Source organism: Colias eurytheme, chromosome 8 (genome assembly GCF_061535395.1).
Source record: "Colias eurytheme isolate Ceu_HAF_F1 chromosome 8, ilColEury1 Martin Lab GWU primary, whole genome shotgun sequence".
Taxonomy (NCBI): domain Eukaryota; kingdom Metazoa; phylum Arthropoda; class Insecta; order Lepidoptera; family Pieridae; genus Colias; species Colias eurytheme.
In genome coordinates this window covers 7,594,982-7,616,911 of record NC_142987.1, presented here as the reverse complement: position 1 = coordinate 7,616,911, position 21,930 = coordinate 7,594,982, and the positions used below count along the sequence as shown (strand labels likewise).

At 31.7% G+C, this 21,930-nt stretch overlaps 1 protein-coding gene across 1 annotated transcript; it reads right to left on the bottom strand.

Moving 5' to 3' along the window:
- Positions 1-8,370: 8,370 nt before the first annotated feature.
- On the bottom strand, positions 8,371-21,188 carry LOC149906622 (uncharacterized). The gene is made up of 4 exons (XM_090104686.1): positions 20,920-21,188; positions 11,392-11,497; positions 9,723-9,821; positions 8,371-9,323 (listed from the first exon to the last, which is right to left on the bottom strand). The coding sequence occupies exons 2-4, from the start codon at positions 11,405-11,407 to the stop codon at positions 9,178-9,180; spliced, it is 261 nt and encodes an 86-aa protein (XP_089960812.1). The 5' UTR covers positions 11,408-11,497; positions 20,920-21,188; the 3' UTR covers positions 8,371-9,177.
- Positions 21,189-21,930: the final 742 nt, after the last annotated feature.

Sequence of the window (21,930 nt, the reverse complement as noted above, 5' to 3'; positions counted from 1 at the left end):
ATTTCGATATAAAGATTTTTTAGGTGGCACTGATGCGAGTGAATAAAAATTAAGTTGAAACGGACTGAGAGTGTTATAATCATCAATCATCATCATCATCAATACATATAATAAAATTGTGGAAAAGCGATGTCTGTACAATGAAAATATGTAGAAAAAAATTAGCAGGTGATATTATTAAATCGATCTTGAACCCAAAACTGTAGTTAAAATTTTTTTTGTCTGTTTGTATGTATGTTTGTGCACGCTAATCTCAGAAACGGCTTATCCGATTTAGATGCGGTTTTCACTAATGTATTGTGGTAATCTTCATTTAACATTTAGTGTTTAATTCATGTCAATCGGTTCATAAATAAAAAAGTTATGACAATTTATAAGTAATCACGGCGAACATTTGCTAAGGCATTCTATTGTACACTACAGTGTACAATAGAATAGCATCATCGTACACTGTACACAGTGTACGATAAAACGTAATTTATCTGTTATACGCTACAGTTATTCCTTTACATGTCCAGATGATCATATCAAAATTCCCCAAGGGTTTGGGGGTAAGCTGAGGTAGTAGGGGGGGGCGGGGTCAAATTAACATTATGGTTCCTGTAATAGGTAAATTTTCCACATAAAATGTCCTTTAAATTATGTCGTAATCAAAAAGACGGGTGTTATGTGTTTGACTGCTATGTATTTCTGTGTGTGTGTGTGTGTGTGTGTCTGTCTATGGCACCGTAGCTGGCTAACAGGTAAACCGAATTAGATGCGGCTTTTTTTTTGTTAGGCAGCATATTTTCCGACGCTGGTTCTTAGATAAATTGTATCAAAATCGGTTCATCCACTTATTATACCTACATAGGGGTAAAAGTAGGAATGAAAAAAATGATATAATAATTTATTTTTAAAGATCGTCGGGAAGTTTATGAAATTATTTATTCCTTTTTCTATACACTTTTCTTCGATTAAACGGTTTAGTTACGTGCTCCCTCTCTCTCTCTTCAGCCTTTAGTTACGTGCGTGAGACAGGAAACATCTAATTTGGATTTGTTGCTGGATTTGATAAAAATTGAGTATCGATTAAGCTGATCAGTGGCTACACCATACATTATTAAAAACATCCATTTAAGAAAGGAAGGAAATAGAATTTGCTCCTCTCCCCCCCTGGTTCCTAAAAAATAATATGACATAATTTAAAATAAATTTTACGTAGAATTGGTTAGGCATTTCTTTTTTGATTTTCGATATTATATACTAATCATAATTTTTAATTACAATATTATGTAGTAACTATTTGGTATAGGTTAGGCATTTCATTTCTTGATTTTCTTTAATAAGTTGGTACGTAAGTTTTTTAGCTCAGTTTAGTAAGAAACTTTAATAACAATTCTTTTAATTATTTATGGTAGTACGTATTTACTCAATAATTGTATGTTAAGTAGTAATTCAGCATGGGCGTAGCCACGGTGGGGCTGGGTGGGGCGCTTACCCTGGCTTTGATCTGGTAGGTACCAGGCGTTGGCGTGGGCCTGGGAGTGGGCGTGGGAGTGGAAGCATGAAAATAAAAACAATTATTCTTGACCCACCCTGAGCACATGGTCATAGGTCCCATAGTCACTATTCCACGCGGACGAAGTCGCGGGCACAGCTAATAGACAAATATAATCAGAAAGCTTTGAACTCCTAAGGTCAACCATAAAAGATAGACATTTATGATGTCAGGAGATATTTTTTATATAATATGGAGAACATTAATTCTTTCATACTTGATTTCTGTGTAGCTTTAACCCGTAGGTTGCACACGCGACGAAAGCTTAAAAATGGAGTTACTGCTCTGCTCACGAATATGAAAAATAATTGTACCAAGTTTCGTTTAAATCCGTCGAGTAGTTTTTGTTTCTATAACGGTTATACAGACAGACAGATGGAAAAATTTTTGGCGTCAGTGTCGATCCCTAATCACCTCGTGATAGTTATTTAGGAAATATAGGTATTTCATGTACAGAATTGACCTCTACAGATTTAATATAAGTATATAATTAGTATACATATAATTAGATTCCAATTTCCATGTAACGTTAAATTCGAAATACAATAACTAACAGACAACGCAGGTTACTCTCGTTTCCGTAAGTTGAGGCGGCTACATATTCGGTCCTCATAACTTCACTTTTTGTGAACGAAACGACAGCGCGGTTTAATTCGATGCCAACACCATCAAAAAAAAGGAAATATTTTTAATTGTGAAAAAATATTATGATTTACAATATTAATACTATTTTAACATTAACACAAAATATAAGACTGTGAGTGTGTAAAAATAAATCCAGCTAGTTTCACATCAAACTTATGTTTTTAATTAGGTATACGACATGAAAATATTATATTAATTACCAAGCAATAATCATACAGGTAAATACTGAACAAAAGTATTAACAGTCAAAGTATATTTTTACTTACAACATGTAAATGATGAAGGAATAATAATTATCAACGAACTAACCTTTTTGTATTATTGTTTATAAATATAAATTCATAAACAATAAATTTACAAAGAATAGAAAAAATTCGACCACTAAAGAATGCTGGTTCGAGTCCCGCCTCGTTATCGAATTTTTAAAACACGAAGATTTTTAAAAATGTAACCAATGAACACAATCAATATTAGATTAACTGTAATGGTGTCTAGTTTGACTTAAAATAATAAACATCTACCCTCACTTTTAAAAATGTAGTATATTCACAGTTCACACGAATTATAAGCGCACCTTATAGGGAAGGGAAGATATGGGTTAAAGAGTTAAATAAATAAATAACATAATTATATTTAAATTATTAATTTTTAACATTGTGTCCAGTAGTGTTAACATGTAAATTGATTTGATTTTTACGAAATCTCATAGATGGCGCTGTTTCAAATTTGTATTACTAAAATAAATTCATTAAACTGATTCTCTGCCCAAATTACGTAAATGACATAGTTTTTATTGTGTAAAGCTAGATAATAGCATGGCTTACCCGAAACCAACATTTAAACATGAGTCTTTAGATTGTACGCTGTCGTAATACACGGAATACGTAAGAAAAAAAAAGGTTCACAGCTCCTCCCCCGGAGGTGATAGCATGATAATATGTTTAAAAAAGCCTCACTCGACCTGTTAGTAATATTCATGCAAAATTTGAAGTCAATCTATGCAGTACTTTTCGAGATTAGCCTGGACAAACATACAGACAAACAGACAAACAGACAAACAGACAAACAGACAAAAATTCTAAAAACTATGTTTTTGGCTTCTATATCGATTATAGATCATGGATTATGTATTCTTTTAAAAAAATATTGAATGTACAGTTTTGACTTTCCTACGATTTTATTATATGTATAGATAAATGTTTAATATAGTATGCTAATAAATTATGAAATCATTCAGAGATAATATGCTTCATTGTGCGTGGCGTTAATGGCTCTCTACGGATGTGTAAAAGCTTCAGGAACATCTAGGTCAATAGATAACTGATAAGGGTCGGAAAATTATTACACGATAACTTTTTTCCTTCTTGCTGTAAATAATGATATTTAATTAAGATCACATTTTTATTTTGAAAATAATTCACAGTAAGAAATGTGCTGTTTAAATGAAAAATATATTATTTCATTTTTTCTTGTGGTTACACATGCTGTTTTATATAATAAAAATTGTCATGGTGTTTCGTTTACTTTTTCATGCAATGAAAGCAAGTACGAGTGAACCTTTTGTTTTAAATTGTGCTTAAATAAATGAGCTTAAAAATGCACTCTTCTTTATTTTTTCACTTGATCTCTATATAATAGAGGTCGTATTTAATGTAGCAAATGCGGCACTAAATTAAGTCGAATATTATAACTACGCTTATCTGTTTTCACAAAATGAATACAGTAACAAGCAAACGTTATAACTCATAAGCCCCTTTTGTAGGTGTTCCCAATCGGTTAAAGCTACGTTAAAACTAATTAAAATGTAACGGCTTTGAGATACCATGGCCAGCATTGTTTATGAATAACTCGCCTATATTTACTCACTTTAATACCTCTTGAGTTTTCGCTAACCCTTTTATAATACGACATACCTAATTATCTGGCTTATTTAAATAATGAGCGTGGATAAATAATACCGTGATTTTCCTTTGGAGCTTTTGCTTTTATCCTTTATATTTCTTTTTATTAATATTAAACTCTCTTATTATTCCGCCTTGCTATTCAGTTTTTAGCTCTAAAAAGTTACAAAGCTTTAGAAGCAAATTCTGAAGAAATTTCTATTTCCCAAAAAACTGGTCAAAGCTGAACTTTATACATAGTTAAGCTATTTATCAAGTTAATTAACATTCACTTGTTTTATCTAGTATTTTACAGATACCGAAGATGTGACTTAATGTTAAATCAAACTCAAATATGACTAATGAGTAAATTTATTCTTCGAGTGTGCAAATGTGTAACCAGTATTTAAATAAAGGATTCCGAAGCAATATAGAAAAAGGGACAAGGGCCCAAGGGAAATTGCTTCACCAGATTCGGACATATCCCGAATTTATTCGAACTTTTAGCTGGGTATATTAAATCAATAAGTTAAGTAAACGAACGTATGGTGACAGTTTTCTTTACTAATTACCTTCTTTGTTGTATTGTTGATCACATCAATTATGAAAGATATTGTTGTAGTTTTAATAACCAGCTAAATTGTAATGAAAATTTTAATCAATATTTTCTTAAATTCAACATATTTATATTGAATTTTAAGATTATAAACAAACAATAATTCTGACTGTGGAATTCTCTGCCTGTGGATGTTAGACGAGCTTCCTCTATAAAATCTTTTAAATCTCTTTTATATAAGCACCTCTCCAATTTAGCATATCCTTCTATTTAATATAATGTATTTTATCCTTCCCTATTATTCATTTTTGTATTTTATGTATTCTATCTTCTATGATCTATATTATTATTTTATGTATTATATCAGCCACCCGCGTTACATGTATTTCTTCTTTATCTCTTACCTTGGGCAGCCTGGAAGAGATCGCTAGTAAGCGATAAGGCCGCCTAATGTACCTACCATATTAATCGTCTTTGTATAATTGTAAATATTACTCGGTGTGGTATATTAAATTGTTAAATAAATAAATAAATAAATAATTTCATTATTTTTTTCAGATGTGATGCCAATGGGATGGGACCTTATCTGCCTGCATAGATTCACCCTTTTGAATTTTAAATGACCTGTTAACATTTTATCTTAAGGCGCTTTTATCTTTATGAAGTTTATGAAGTTCCGGCCTCCGGGTAAGCTTCCAAAGAAATTGCAGAACTTTGCATATCTTGATAATCTTGGGACAGATGGCATCATAACGGTTTTCCTGCAAGTACGAAGTTTTATGAAGGCATCATTTTTTAAATTTCGTCATGGTAAAACAAAATAATAATAATATCCTGTCCAGGATTTTTCCAGCAAAACCCATTTTTTTTTAAAAGACTAAATTTATTATAAAAATAGGTCTCATCCTATTGTTACCCCGGTGAAGGTCGCGATAAAAAAAATATTATATAAGTAATACAAAGGAATTTTGGTCAGTTGAACAGCGTGGGGATGCTGAGGGCGCCGGGCGGTATGTGAGTAATGGAGAGAAAAGGCAAGGCGGTGACAAACAAAAAACAACAACAACGCAACGAATTAAAAAAAAATCAACTCAGTCATTTTAGGGATGTTCTGAATGAACGTAGAGGTAGCGGTGGGAAAAATCTACTAGGTATACCTACCTTCATAAGACCTTTAGTAGCCACCCGCCACCGTGCCAATCGCTACTTTTAAATTTTTATTGTTAAAATATATCAATTGTATCTTTAAGTCACAACAGTACTAACTCAATTTAAGTTAGTCGGTGATTACGATCCTTGGTGGGTGAAATAGAAATTTATTATTCCATTATGGCTCGTTGAATCAAAAAAGTCGATAATATTTTATGACTTTCAAAGTATTCGGATCGTTAACGAGCAAACACATAAAGATTTACTTCTCACATTAGCAGTAGTATATAGCTTATACATTTTTAATGTATTTTGAATATATGTAGTGCCTTAATAATGTCTCGGCAAAGCGGTAAGTATTTAGGTAAGTGGTTGTGCAGAGACACCAGAATGCGGGCACATTCCTAATTGGAGTCCGCTATCTGTGCCGGAATGTAAGAATTTAATTAAATCACTGTTGGTCTTTATGTGTACTATTACCATAAAATTGTTTGTTGCTTTTGTATATCTTACCTGTCGTGAAGTTCTTTAAGTATTCTAGTGAAATTAAATATTAATGTCTGAAAAAGGTTTGATATATCTAGATACATATTTGTCCATGATACAATGGAGGGTAAAAAAGTAGAATAGGAAGATACTTTTGAAACTAAAATACGGTTATCCGCAATTCATAAAAGATTACAGGACGCCGATGGTAACCTATTAAAAACTCGAATTTCTCTTACCCGAATCTTAAAACCCCGAAAACGGTTGTTAGAACTTTTAAAAGACAGATGTAATGAATGACAAATTTTTAAAATTCCTTTTTTAATTTCCCAGATGAATCAATTTCCAGATGCACCAAAACCAGATTTTTAAAAAGTATTTTTTTGTTTCCCGTATTCTCATAATACAGATCTCATTATACCAGATTCTCAGAATACTTTTTTTTGTTTCCCATCGTACCATTTTCCAAATAAACTATTGCCAAATTTTCATAATCTTTTTATTTGGTTCCCATATAATCGTATAACAGATAAACTATTGCCAGATTTTCATAATCTTTTTATTTGATTTCCATACAATCGTGATTATACCTTTACTATCGACTGAAAATAAACATTGTCAGTAAGTAAATTTATTGTTTTACTTGTCCATTACATACCGGTTTTAGTGTCAAAGTCGACTCAGTAGGTTAGGTTAGGTTTGAACTGTGACCCCCCATGCACGAGCCGAGCGAGCGAAGCGAGCGTGCCGTGGCAGCGGCCGGCGAGTGCCAGAACCGACTCGCTATTGTTTTACTTGCCCATTACAGAAAGGTTAAAGTGTTAAAATCTATTCAGAAGGTTAGGTTAGGTTCGTGCTGCGTCCCCCTGGAAGGATTACGTTTTGCTGGATATCGTATATTTGAATTTCAAAAATCTGGACATTGTTTGTCTGGATATCAATTAACTGTATTTCAAAAATTTGTGTTTTAAAAATCTGGCTTTCGTGCATATGGATTACGGTCATCTGGATTTTGTGCATTTAGATTTTGTATATCTGGAACTCATTCATCTGGATTGTAAAACGTCGTACAAATAAAGAAATGGGCAAATGAAATTCGGAGTTGCGATTATATGGCAAACAAAACTTCGAAATTTTAAAATTCGGGGTTATGAAAAAATGTCCAAACGTTTTCTGGATTATGATATTCGGAATATTAAAATTCGAGATTAAGATAGGTAACCGACGCCGATACCGTGATTTTGGCTCTTAGAACTGTAGAAATATATGATCTAAAATAATTTCCTCATTATTCATATCTCGAACAGACAAGTTTTAAGACGCTTTATTATCTTTACCCTGTTGTAATATTTAAAAACTGTTATTTCTTGTATTATATTTAGTCATGGTATTCACCAAAACTTTCGCACATCATTATTTTTCAGTTGTCTATCTACATAGTGTACTACACCAACTCTAAATTAAATTCAATCTACCTAATACCTAATATTCATAATACCTAATATTATCTTCTATACTACCTTAAATCTCCCAAAAGCAATTTTACTACAAATACATATGAACAACGATTGATATCGTTTTACAAAACCAAACAATGTGGAGTTTACAACAAATATCCAAGTTCTGGTGAGATCCACGATGTTATACCCTAGATTCTAGAATGTAAATAGCGTAAGGAATAAATCACATCTATTGCAAATCTCCGTCAGCTCAAGAGACAGTATCCGCATTTAGTATAAGTTGTTAAAGTATTTTCTGGATTGCTCTACAAGCGCGTAGAAATTGTAAATTGAGATCACGACCTATAAAATACTTTTTTTGTTTCTTCATTCACTTACTGGCACATCAACAGTCTTAACAATTAAAACTAAACTTGGTAGGTCTGTAAAGTTTAGTCAAATTTATGGCAAAATATATGTTAATATTTTGAGATCGATCGCACAGCTCGATCATTCGATGTTATTTCAAATATTTAGATTAGTTTACCAATAATTTATGAAAATATATTGTGATAATAGAAAGGTGACATGATAAAAGGGGTTTTAAGAGATAAACACAAATGTGATTTTTTAAAGTATTCATATAATATATGTACACATTCAAAGTAACACACATTCTAAAAATAAATTTCATGCATAATAAACCAAATAAGAATTTTAGTTTAACCAACATTATTTCGTTTAATTATTTTAGCCAGACAATATAATAGTTCAATTATTCTGCTATTTATTTACAAATGCACTTATTCTAAAAGAAAAATAGTAATTTATACAATAGTATGTCTCTGTCAGGCGCAATGCCCAAAACAATTTGTTCGCATTTTGGCAAGAAGGCAGTTGTGCGATAAAATTGCCTATCATTATAGTATTTTTCTTACTCTACTTAATCTAAATTGGTTAAACTATTTACAATATAATTTATTATAATTTTACTTAGAGACAGTATCGAAATAAGAGACAGGCATAGAATAATTTTCAAGAATCGAAAGAGTTGACCCCGCTTTCCGTATCTTTTATCACAGTTGTTTAAATTTGCCTTTTATTATTATATAAATATTATTTATTATGAATGAACGTTTAAGATACCTTACATAAATTCTTTTCATTAAAATTCTTTTGTCTACCTCGTTGTTTACAATCTAAACACACATCTAGGTAGGATACACATATCGGTAAATAGTTGAATTGTTTAAATTATTATAACTATCCTTATCACGCATTGATATAAATATCTTCGCGGCCGTTGGAAGGATAATCTTTGGGCGGTAATTTGAATGAATTTTTTAAGTAGGAGAAACGGTGGAAGTTGTAGTAATATTCTGTGCCGTCTGGGGAATATTGAGGGTAGAGTGTATATGCTGGGAATTCAAAATCGTCATAGGAGTCTGTTAGAGCATGCCTAGCAAACTCCTCTTTGTATCGTCATGATTGTTCTTTGTAGGCTTGGCGTTTCGTGCATTTCTCTTTGAGGATGTAGCACAGAGCGATGGCAATGAGAACGGCGATCGCGATGGCCATGCTTATGCTAATCCAGATTATTTCCTCGTTGATACCACTGGTAGACTTTCCTAAAAAGTAATACATATGTTATTTAGGTTTAAATAATATCGTGTAACATATTTGTATGAAAAAGGTATAAGTAAAAAATGTGGACTATAATTAATATTTCGAGTGTATTTTTAAATTAAAAAAATATGTTTACCTGTTATCTATACAAATATTATAAAGAGGAAAGGTTTGATTTTTTGTTTGTTTGTTTGTTTGTATGAATTGAATAGGCTCCGAAACTACTTGGCAGATTTGAAAAATTCTTTCACTGTTGGAAAGCTACATCATTTCTGAGTGACATAGGCTAGGTTTTATCCCGGAAATCCCACGGGAACGGGAACTATGCGGGTTTTTTTTTGAAAACGCGGGCGAAGCCGCAGGCGGAAAGCTAGTTGATTATAAAGCATATTTTTACAAACCTCCCATTTTATTCGAGTAGCCGCCCATCTTGCCCGCGACCCTTCCAGACGCGCTGCCCGCCAGAACGAGCACTGCGCCCGTCCGCAGATATATTCGACCTGAATCAATAAATATTGTATGAAATTAAAAAAAAAAATAACTATATACGGTGGTAATTTTTGTAAGTGATGATTTCAATATAAATAACTACTAATATTTTTACCATTGACCGCTGAAAATCATGCACCATGATACACTCAAGGTGATCGTTAAAATTGTACTCATTGTCGTAACTATATAATACAATAAAAAAGGTACCTATGAAGTTACCTTATTTTATATACACATTTCGAAATAAGCAATTCAACTACGTTGGATATTTCGCTAATATGAGTTCAACGTAACTTATTGAACAACATTCAATGTTCATTGCCTAAAATTCGAATCATGCCCTAATTGTGTTTCAGAACTGGATTGTTTTAGTGAACAATTAAAACATGCATTATTGAGCCGGGGCCTTCAGTTTCATAACAATGAAACCAGTTTAAGTGTTATCACGAAATTATATTTGAAAATAAATGGAAGGTTCGTTCGTGAAGAACAATATTGTAAACTTTATGCTAAAATACAATTTCTACTTCGCATAGAGTTAACAAATACAGAGTAAGATACTGTTGTTTTTCAAACTTGTTTGGATTTAAGTATGTACTCACAGAAAAAGCTTTGTATTAAAATATACACAACAAGGTAAAAATTTTGTGTTCTATTAATTTTTTATATGTTCTACCTACAATAATACGTAAGTACATATATAAAAAAAATCTTCCAAAAAATACGTATATATGTATTATAATGTTCAACAAATCTTAGCATTCATTTTATTCAAATTTCACATAACAAACAATTTTGTATTTTAGTAGATACAATATTATAGATATAGATGAACCGTTTAAGCCGTATGTAAACCCTTTAACCCACAATGAGTTGATCAAATATTTCCAACAGCATTTTTGCTCACTGGTGCGTTTAATTCGAACTCCGAAACGAATAGCTTGTACATACACGAACCATATAACTTCACTACTACCTTTGGATGAAACTAACATAGAATATTAATGGAGTAATTTGCGGCGCGGCTTTTGACGCTACTATTGACACGGTGTCGTCAAAGTGAATTCGATACAGTATGTATAACGTATAAATTCATGCTCGAATTATTACCAGGATATCATGTAATGAGCAACAAGAGTCCCCGACTTAACTCGTAATTGAAATGGTATAATCTGGTTAATCTTAAGCTTTCAAGATATTTAAATTCTCATTCAATTTTTCATGCAGCTTTAACAAGGCCGTTACGATTACGATTTTCTTAAAACAAATCTTTTTTAATATAAAATACAAATGGATTCTCTTCGATTTAATAGTTTCTTTTTTAAAAACCGTAAACTGCAATACCTAGAGTAAATCCATAGAAGAGCTATATCATTAAGGTAATTGCGAAAAGTAAGTAGGTAAAATAACGAATCATATCTACATAATCATTCATCACAGAAAATATTAACTATTCATATTGAAAAGAAAACAGAATACTATTCAAGTATTCAATACAGATATTCAAAAATGTGCAGTCATTTCAGAATTTTAGGCCGTTTTATTTTCGCTATTCGAAGTTTCCCCTTTTGTACTTACCGACTACAACCGCCATTTTTAAATTCAAAGGCGTTATTTTCAGAGGAAAATACAAATCCCGCGGAGATCTTCCCAGATTACAGCGTTTGCTGTCTTGTCTCGAAACCTGTAAAGAAAAGTTTGCTTGTAGATAAAATATTATAAATAAAGCACATGCTTCATTACATTTAATATTCAAACATTCAACTCAATTTCAAAGTTATGAAAGTTTTAAATATTTTTATATTACAAATACAAATTAAAAGATTATAATGTGTAAGTACAATGGTTACTAGACATATTTCAATGAGTATTTAATGAAAATTGTGTATGTAAGACAGAGAGATCAAGATTTTATGATTATATTATGCACAAGAAAACCCCGAGGTGCTGAATCTATATTATGTTATCTTTATACTTTTATAGCTCCTCTAAGTCGATGTCCGATAAAAACATGCCCTGGCTTAAACATAAAAAAACCGATTGGTAAATTGCTTTGTATATTGGCTAAAGCTTAGCAAGATATATTCGACAGCAGTGAAAAGGGAAAGTGAATAGATTAATTATTCAGATAGCGCTGAGTATATGACAAAATAAAGACAAAATATAAATAAAGAATATATTTTCTTATAAGGCGCCATGAAGAATAAACGATTATGCCTCATGTGTGTGAAGGACGAAGTGTCTAGACTAAATTTTATTGTTGAATGAGGTATTTGACTAACGAAAAATTTTAATATTTATGTACATATGTTATTAAATTATTTATTCATGTCAAAGATAGCTGTCATTCAGTGGCGGATACTGTGCTGAAACTGGATAACTAAAATTTATGTAAGTATAATAGGCCGTAAATACTGTAGGTACACTTTGTATCACATTACGAGTGTTCGTTTTCAATACATTAACTGTTATTGAGTGAAAGTCGATTTGCTGAAATATTCGAAATATTGTTAACAGTAAAATAGGACATAGTTAAAATGGTAGATAATATAAAGTAACAACGATGTCACGGATAAAGAAATAAATCGCGTCTCTTGTTCAAGGGTAGGAGAGGTTTTTAACAGGCTTTGTGGAACGTGTAGAGATACGTTTTATGCATACAAAATAGGTTCCATAAAGGTCGGAAGTGCAGAATAACTGCAAATAAATAACTTGACACTGAAAAGCGGCTCCTATAAATATAGTTAAGATAATTGATATTACATTATTTTATAACGCGTAGAATATGACACGACGAAATGAAATGTTTTTCATAGGAAAATGATTGATGAGGGGTGATTGGACTAAATTCAGAAGTAATATCTTGCGCATTATTTTCCAATTATGGCTACAGTTCGGATTGTCACAATTATCACTAACCACTTGACATAATCATATCCAATCTTAATTTACTAATCTTTCTTGGAATATGTCTATTTAATAAAATACTTATGTCCAGTGGTGTAAGAGTTTAGTTTGACTGCTGGCTTGGGGTACTTTGTGTTATACCTACAGTGATGACTGTTATGTAGTGATGATAACAAGTAATATTTACCTATCTATTGTACAAAAATGGTAATGGTATTCTATGCTAATGATGTACTTGTGGTTAATTCGCTTTTCTTAAGAATTCATATTTGGGTACATATATAAAAGTGGTTATTATTTGAGAGAGCTTATAAAAGGCCTTTTATTTTGTTTATTATGTACAAGAATTCATTGAGTACGGCATTGGGCTTAAGTCACAGAATAAATAGGTGCTCAAGTCGAGCACTTGAAATTTGAAGCTTGTTGTCACGTAGCAAAATCCTTTGTGGTTTATAGTACTTCATATAGCTTTTGTTGTTCACGAATATGTTGTGACCATAACACAGTGTGACATTTAAAGGTCCATAATTGAATTTTAGCTTGCACAGTGCTGTTTTTTACAACATTTCTATATTAATTAATATTTGTTGAAATAAGTTCCCATGAATGAAACCCTTTTAAACAATGCATGCCTGGAAACAGAACCTATTTATATAATGTAGGTACATTAAGACTATTGGCTTTTGTTTGGCGTAACTTGGAATACAATTAAGTCGAAAGATTAATGACACTTGAAATTTATTAGCGAAAGTGAATAGATTTAGCTTTGAATTAAGGTGCACAAACACAATAGAATTTAAGATTTAATATTAAAATATTGTATTCACCGATTATCTATTAAACGTAGTTAAATTATTTTAAAAGGGTTTTTCTATTTGAAAATGTAAAGATTATATATAGTCGTTTTCATATCTGCTTCAGAGAAATATAAAAGAGTGCCTACCTAGATACAATAAATTTACATTATAATAGATTTTTTAATAAGAATTCAAATCCTACTGAATATTATTGTATTATTAATTATATAATATTATAAACTCTTATAAAAGAACAAAAGCCAAAGTTTCATGTTTATATTAGTCGATAAATAAAACTTTTGATTAGATATTTTGTTACTGAAAGTTATTCAATATTTATAAAGTTCCTGTTTAACAAGATATTATAGTAAACGCAATAAAATAAGTGGAACTTCAGAACATTGAGCGATGGAACGGATGATCAAATAAATCTAGAAAGTTTCGTGCTCGGGGCTGGAGGTCGTTTATTACGGGCTTTGTGGCTTGTGTTGAATGCATACAAATGTACAGTTAAGGCGGAAAGTGCAGCTTTGAAGATCTGGAATGGAACTTGAATGCAATCAGGGAGGCGTCGCTTGCGACATTTGAAACATACTCATATTGCAACTAATGACCCGCGCCGTTTTGTTTCCTTCGCTGTAGAAATACTTGAATTCACTGGAATTGTAGAGCCTTATGTCACGTCTTAAGGAACAATAAAGTGCAGTACGTATTAATATTAATACAAAGCAATAACTTATAAGCAGAAAATCTTCAATTACATTGAAAAGTAAACGTAATCTTTTCAGTTTTTTCAGTAGAGCAGCAGTTTGTAGAATTTGTTACATCAAATAGCAGTTAACTGTTTTCTAGTTGTCTAAACAGAAGCGATTTTACTCGTCTTTTAATATAATATTACGCATAGGAACTTAATACCGTATGTTAAAATATGGGAATCCGTCAGGTCATAAATTACTACGATTGAACTAGTGAAAAGTTTTACGTTATGAACTTTAGCAAGGTAATGCTGCGGGAAACCTTTGTGAGAGAAATGAAATATGCGAAGGAACTCATTCGTAAAATATTTAAATTTTAAATAATGTCTCCGTTTTAGAACTTGTTCTTTGTGCACTTCGATAAATTATGTTTTTCTCTATTGTATCGTAACTAAAGAAACAAACTTTGGTAAAAGCTTATATGATAAACGTTCAATTTAATATAATTAGAAAACTTTTTTTGTACTGCTCTACATACGTTTTTGAAATTCAAAATCAAAAAAATATTTGAATGTATATTTTATAGCGCTAACTCCTATACTTAATTTACAAATTTTTGAAACAAAATTCTGAATAATATCAAGGAGAAACGAAATGCGAATATTCCCAAACACCTATCTACTGCCCTGGGAGCCATTAACCCGTACTAGCAGCGTAAGGCCGACGAAATGGCCTGACATACTCTTGGAAAACCAGCGCTAAATTTATTAAGGACCGGTATATATATTGACTACTTCCTTATATCTTTTGGAAGTCATATTTTCTCTTTGAGTTATATTGCAATGTAGAAAAACGATACATGTTATGATTTTTTGATGATAATAATTATTCAACTCAAATCACATCTTGACTATGAACATGTTACATGTGGGATTCTTAGAGAATTTATTAAAATTGAATTAATACATTATCACTTAGAAATGCATTTTCTATAGTTAGTTTCTCTGTAGAGAAGATTATTATATTGGCTTAAGTATATTGAGTCTAAATTGTTTATAGGTAAAATCAAACCTTATCCCTTCCACCTATATACAGCTTGTGATCTTAGAACATTGCACATTAAAAGAAGCTCCTACTGCTAAATATTTGAAATCAGCAAAGTTATGCAATATGTCCAAGCAGTTACCCTTCAAGGACCTTCAAAAAAGAGCACACAAAGACTGGTATAACGCACTCACCATACCCCTGTTGTGAGTGTAAAGTAGGCGACGAGGATCACTCAAAATAAAGAGAAACGATCGTTCGTGCCGTCTGTTTAAACTGCTATTCTAGCTCTCGTATGCTCTTATGCTCGCCTAGTCTATTGTATACATTAAAACTGATAAAATAAAGAAGGTGATATTCAATAATTAAAACTTTCAAAAATACAATTTCATATATTGATAATTTACATCTTACTATGTTTCTAAGTTTATTTTCGATCACTTTTTATGCAAATTGAAAAGTTAAATTTGCCTTAATATTGACGAGACTATGATTATATTATGACTTAGAATGTATATAAGTTGCACGTCTACCCTAATTAACCGCAAGTAAGTGGAGTTCGAGCACTATTAACAAGCCTCTCGAAAGTTCTAAATTTTGGTCCAAGTGATGGATATGGCTAGTAATTGTTCTTTTTAGTAGTATTTTTAGGTTCTATAGATAATACCATCAAATTATAAGAAAATAGCTTTCAGGGTATACAAATTGAGTTAATTATTAAATTCAATGTTGATAAAAAGTTTAAATGCTGAATAAAATACGTAGAGATTTTTAAAACGCTCTAGTTGGCCCATTATGTTTGTTGTATTGTTCAAAAATCTGTATTACCATGTTCATTTAATTAATTTTTATGTATACATATATTGTATAAATTATTATTAAAAGCCAATTAGTACACGGCATAACTGCATAGTGCCACAGAATACACTAAGGTCTAAATTTAGACCGCAATTCGACAAGCATTTTTGATGAATAAATAAAATAAAAAAAATCTTTATTTGAATTCATACATTAAGTTACAACTTACAATAGATTGGGGTTCAGGCCCCCTTACTAGGTATAACCTGTATTAAGGGGACCTGTTCCTTCCCTAGGATTGATTGCAAGGGTGCATGAATTAAAAAAAGAGAGACACATAAATTTAAGAAATTAAGAAAAAGCTAATCCAAAGTCCAAAAACAAACAGGGTGTGTATGATGTATAAGTATGAATGTGTTTATGTGCGTGTGCCTGTGTGTGTGTGTGTGTGTGTGTGTGTGTGTGTGTGCGTATGTTTGTGTGTGTGTGTGTGTGTGTGTGAACGTGTGTGAGAGTATTTATTATAGTGATCTAAATACGAATTAAATTTTCAAGACTGTCATAGTCATAATTTTTAAGCCAGGTTAGAACCGTTTTTTGAATATATGCCTATTGAGAGCTTTAACTTTATGTTTTTCACTTAACTTATTGTAAAATCGAGGGGCTAGTCCCTCGAAAGATCTTACTGCATAAATGAATAAGATAGGTACTTTTTGCAGGTTGTTCAAAAGAACGCGTTTAGATAACTGCACAAAAAAGATGTTTTCGCTGAAGCGTCAAATCTAATTAAGTCAGTTTTGTAGAGCCTACTTTTATAATTACATTAACTCTGGAACGTAAAACATCTGGTATTCTCGTGGTTAATTTTGTTGTTTTTTTTGATAACTCTGTAAACCCTCCAAGACATTGTAACTTAAAGTTATACTTAATTAGAAGATTGCGAGCGCAATTGTTTTATTACGGGAGTTTCTCATTTCTTTAACCTCTAAAAGACATTTATTTCTCTCTTTTTTTAAATAATTGAATCTTTCATGGTCTGTTTTCCCGCAGAATCGCTATATTTTTTAACAAGTGTCACGTTCTTCAAGCGTAAAATTGGTTATAACAGTATGATTACCCACCGAGATTAGTTCTACTAGCTCTCAAGTAGAAAATTGTTCACGAACTAAGCGGCAGGATCAGGTTTTCTAACCTTAATTCGAATGTGGGTTACATTTACAGTTAATTCTAACAATAACGTAGACATTACATTTGGAATTAATGTTCCGTACCCATACAAATGTAAGTAATCATTCAAAGCTAAACTCATAGGTACTTTGGTAAGTACATACTTTTTATAAGCCCAATTTTGTTTTATGATAATACGGATGTGGGATGTGTGAATCTTATTTCACTCAAAATTTAAATCTAGTAGTTTTATGTTATGTTACAGTTTCTTCAAACAGTACATTCCCTAAAATTTTGATACCAATAACCTATTTGGCACGCACATAAAGCATAGTTTTTTTTTGTCATGAACACATAAAAGGCTTGTAACTCTGTACAATGCACTCGCAGCCATAAATATCCTGGAAGTGAAGTGGAATGCCAACAGGAAATGTTTCTTGCCGCGTAGTTCCGAACGAAGTTCTATATAGGAATGAGTATATTTTTTATTTCTGCTTCATAAAACATAGTCAGTTTTTGCGTTTTACCGCACATGTACAAATTTTCCATGATAATGAATCCGAATGGTCTCGAACGTTTACGGTACTCTTTTATGTGCAAGATCAATACACAAAATTCACTTTAGTATTTGGAATTAAAATTAATGTAAGTTATTTTAATAGGAGCTATAGATTCGGGTATTATAAAATTGGTTTGGAACATAAGTTCTTTCATAGTAGGCACTAAAGAAAATGAGAGATGAGAATCAATAGCCACACAGCTTTGTTCTCTATATCAAAATGTTCCTTCATCCCCGTAGCATTGTCAGTCAAACAAAAGTTGTTCAGATGTACCCTGTCTGATAGTAGTAATAATAGTCGATGGCCATTCAAAAGAATGAGGTTAGTAAATTTTAAAGTAATTTTTTTTTTCGTATTTATGTTGCGTATTGATGATACGCAAACAATATTGTACGATTACCAACAATTATGTACTTCTGACAAACAAGAAACAACGACCATTCGAGCTTCCATGTCAGGGACGCGGAAGGTCAAATCCTGGAATGTCAAATATTAGACAAGAGGTCAAAATTCCACAACATCATCGCAGAAATTGTGTATTATCAGGGTAGCTTTCAGAGCCATCGGAGACATCTAATATTAAAAGATATTCGTTTATCGGATGATTTAGGGACGAACATTTGGAAAATTTACCTCTGGGGCAAAAGAAGACAATGATTGATTGCGAAAAATCGCTTTTTATTCCCGGATTCTGAAGGAAATTGCACCATGTCTAAACCAGACGAATAAACTATTTAAGATTAGATTCTTATCTACTTACAGTCACTGAAAACGATTCATATTGTCTTTAAGCAGAATATAGGTACCTACATTTTTTAAGTGTTTCAACACGAGTTATTTCAACAACATTTCAATACGGATTGTACTTGTGATACGTTACAAAAAGGAAAATCCACATAGAATAGATTTACATTACAGTAAATCGCAATCAAATAGCTTTACTAACACATAAAATGTAAACTGCAGGCTAAATCGCTCACCCATTAGGATTCAACTCATACCGCAAAGCATATCGCTATGTAGCCACATAAATAAGCTACGCTTATCTTATGTGCTGTAAAAATTGTAATCCAACGAGAATGTGGAAGGAGAAAAACCTTTTATTAAAATTATTACATTATGACTTCTAGACTATGACTTCAAATTAATGTAATAGGTACATATAACTATTTCACATGATAATAACTATATTTTAACGAGTAATGTTTTAATTTATTTCTAATGTAGTAGGTATAGTTATACTGGCCCATCCGCTTTCATTCATTCAAGATTATCCCTAATTACTTTTAAGGATCGCAACATTTTCATTATGAAGTAGGATGACCATTATAACTTAGACCATTGTATATTTTGATGATGTCGCCATTGTATTCTTACAAGAGAAAATTAACGAAACAGCGATTGCTGAAGCAGCAAAAATGTCGGCACCTTAAGGCTTGAAGACATGATGTTCAAGTGTTTGTTTGCGATAAACCTAACATAACCTAATCTAAAATCGGGGACGTGGATGGGATGAAAGAGCCTCTCAATCTCGTTTTATCTTATAAAATCTGGCATCATGTTTATTTGTGTACGCTCAACTTAAAGCGAGGAAAACTACACCTGATTTTTGTGTTATTTTCGTTTTATGTTCAGTAAATAATTAAAATTCTCTAGTACAAAATAAAGATACGAAAAAATCACGGAAGTTAAATAAAAACAAAACCAAACCAAAAAAAAGGTGTAGGTGTAACATATACTAATAAAATATTTTTATTCTTGTTTATTTGAATACAAAAATAAATGTATATTAAGAAACAGATCTATTCATTGAGTATGACACGTTTCTCCTTTTATTTTATTTACATATTTGATGAGATGAACGTGAAAGAATATCACAAAAGACGCGTTATTGAAATTGATCGCTTATTATGAGACATTTTCGTGTTCTTACGTCTCCTTTCTCTTTCATTTCCAATTTCTTCAATCTATTCAGACCTTTATATAATATATCTTTTACTTTACTACGTACCTACTCCTTGTCTTTGCCATCAAACAGAATAAAATACTGCATTGAAAATGCTTTCTTAAAATATTCTGTTACCAATATTGAAAAGTTCTTGAATTACATTCAGTAGAATACTTGAGAGCTGTTCTTGAAATATGAAACTTTGAGATAAGATCATAATAGGAAGAAATCGAAAAGAAAGCAATAAAACAACCCAGCGTTTTGTCAATTGAATGATTGGCAAATTCTTTGAAATTTTATTGTTTAGGGACAAATTTAACGTTTTCGTATTAAGAATTATAACTATTGTGGGAGTGAACTTCTTTCCTATAGAATGCATGTTAAAGATAGAGAAAAAAATTTGGAGATCATCATAATGACATTTCTTTAATTTCATATATGTATAACTTGGATTATATTGGTAGTAGGTAACTATCAGTTATAGTAATTTTTAACAGAAACTGCAAAATCTCTCACATAATATGGTATATATATAATAATTTAGTATTTTGTAAGAACTAGAGGCTAGGACCCTACTCCTAGCTAAGGGATAAGCACATCGCCGTACAAAGGCTTTAGATTTCTTATTTCTGATTGTCACCATTGCTTTAATTAGAAGAATAAACGAACGTCGTTTTGGGAGCGGGAAATTTATTAATGCGAAATTATTAGTTAAAGAACTTAACATTATATATTATGTAGAAAAAATTGACGAGATATTTTAGTGCATAATAACTTCATATCAGTTATTTAAGCAGAAGGCACGAACTGGCCATAACATCTAAGTTACAATATAATTTTTTTTTGTAGTCTTCACTTTCGTTAAAGCGAAAATGTTAATGAAACAAAATAACCTTGCCAATAATAGGTAATCGTCTTCAGAGCTATAATTATTGAGGCCACAATCAGCGGAAAGCCTTCCCGTATCCATTCTGTAATCCTCGATTAGAGAGCTCCGGCTCCCGAGGAAGCCACTAAACAAGATACATTAATTAATAATATTATATGATTAGAGAAATAGGAAATATTCAATTGCCATATGAATGATGGGATCTCAAGTATTTTTAAAATTGCAAACTATAAGATTTAATTGGTTTTGATGATTGATGGTTTATAACCATCATTATTTTAAAAGTATAAAGCGCATTTACCCATGTCTACGTATCAAATTAAACGCTTCCTAATATTCGCTTAATCCTGGTCCATCAAGCGCCGATGCAATAATAGCAAATATAAATGTTTGCTAACGAACACCGCAACAGTCCAACACAAAGGGCTACTTCGCACTTCGCACTTCACATTTCCGTTCGGCAAGCATTAAGAGTGGCGAGCCGTTTGAAGCTCATTGTTCCTTCGGAGAAGTTAGTTCGCGATATGCAATTGTGCAAGCGTGTGGTATACACAAGTAACCGAGACGAAATCCGGGAGAGCACTGACTGCTCGGTGTGTCCCGGTTGGCCGCCGCGCCCGTTTCAGCTGAATTTTCCTACACTATACTCTCGCATTTATATTCGAATCTCGTATTACTTGAATGCCGTTATGTTCCATGACACTTGAATGAAACAACCATGCTTCGCTTGAATCACTCAATGGGATATTGATTACGGCTTATGTACCCAGTGGACGGTTAATGTAACATCGCGTTAAACACTTTTTTGTCACGCAAAATTCATTATGTATGAATTAATTTGATTAGTAACGCTCCGTGGAATATTTGCCTATCTACTTATTACCGACTTTGTCTGGGGCCTATAAATAATTAGTATGCTAATTTTAATTAATAATTAGATTACTGTTACTACTACTACTTTACTCTTAAAGTCAAAATATTGATGAAATTTTGATTACATTATGTGGTAACAAAAAGGAAGTATAAATGGTTGCAATATTGATATTGAATTCATTGGATTATTCGCTATTACAGTTTGCATACGTTTCCAATGTTACCCAAAATTGAATTGTGATTTGCATTAAACTGGCTAGAGCGATTCATATTCATCAAACTTTGCGTAAATAATATTTATTATCTACTTAGCAATTAATGAAAAATGTAAAACTCATAATAATGTAAAGAGCATTAATTTAATTTTTTTAAATGGGTCCTTATCGAAATTGAATTAAATAGTCAGTAAATTTCAAACAAAAAAAGCTTTCAAGTGCCA

What these genes read in the sequence shown, in the direction of transcription:
- LOC149906622 (XM_090104686.1), bottom strand. An exon ending in CTACTCGAATAAAATGGGAG is followed by an intron (nt 9,324 to 9,722) that starts GTTTGTAAAAAT and finishes ATTACTTTTTAG; the next exon opens with GAAAGTCTACCAGTGGTATC.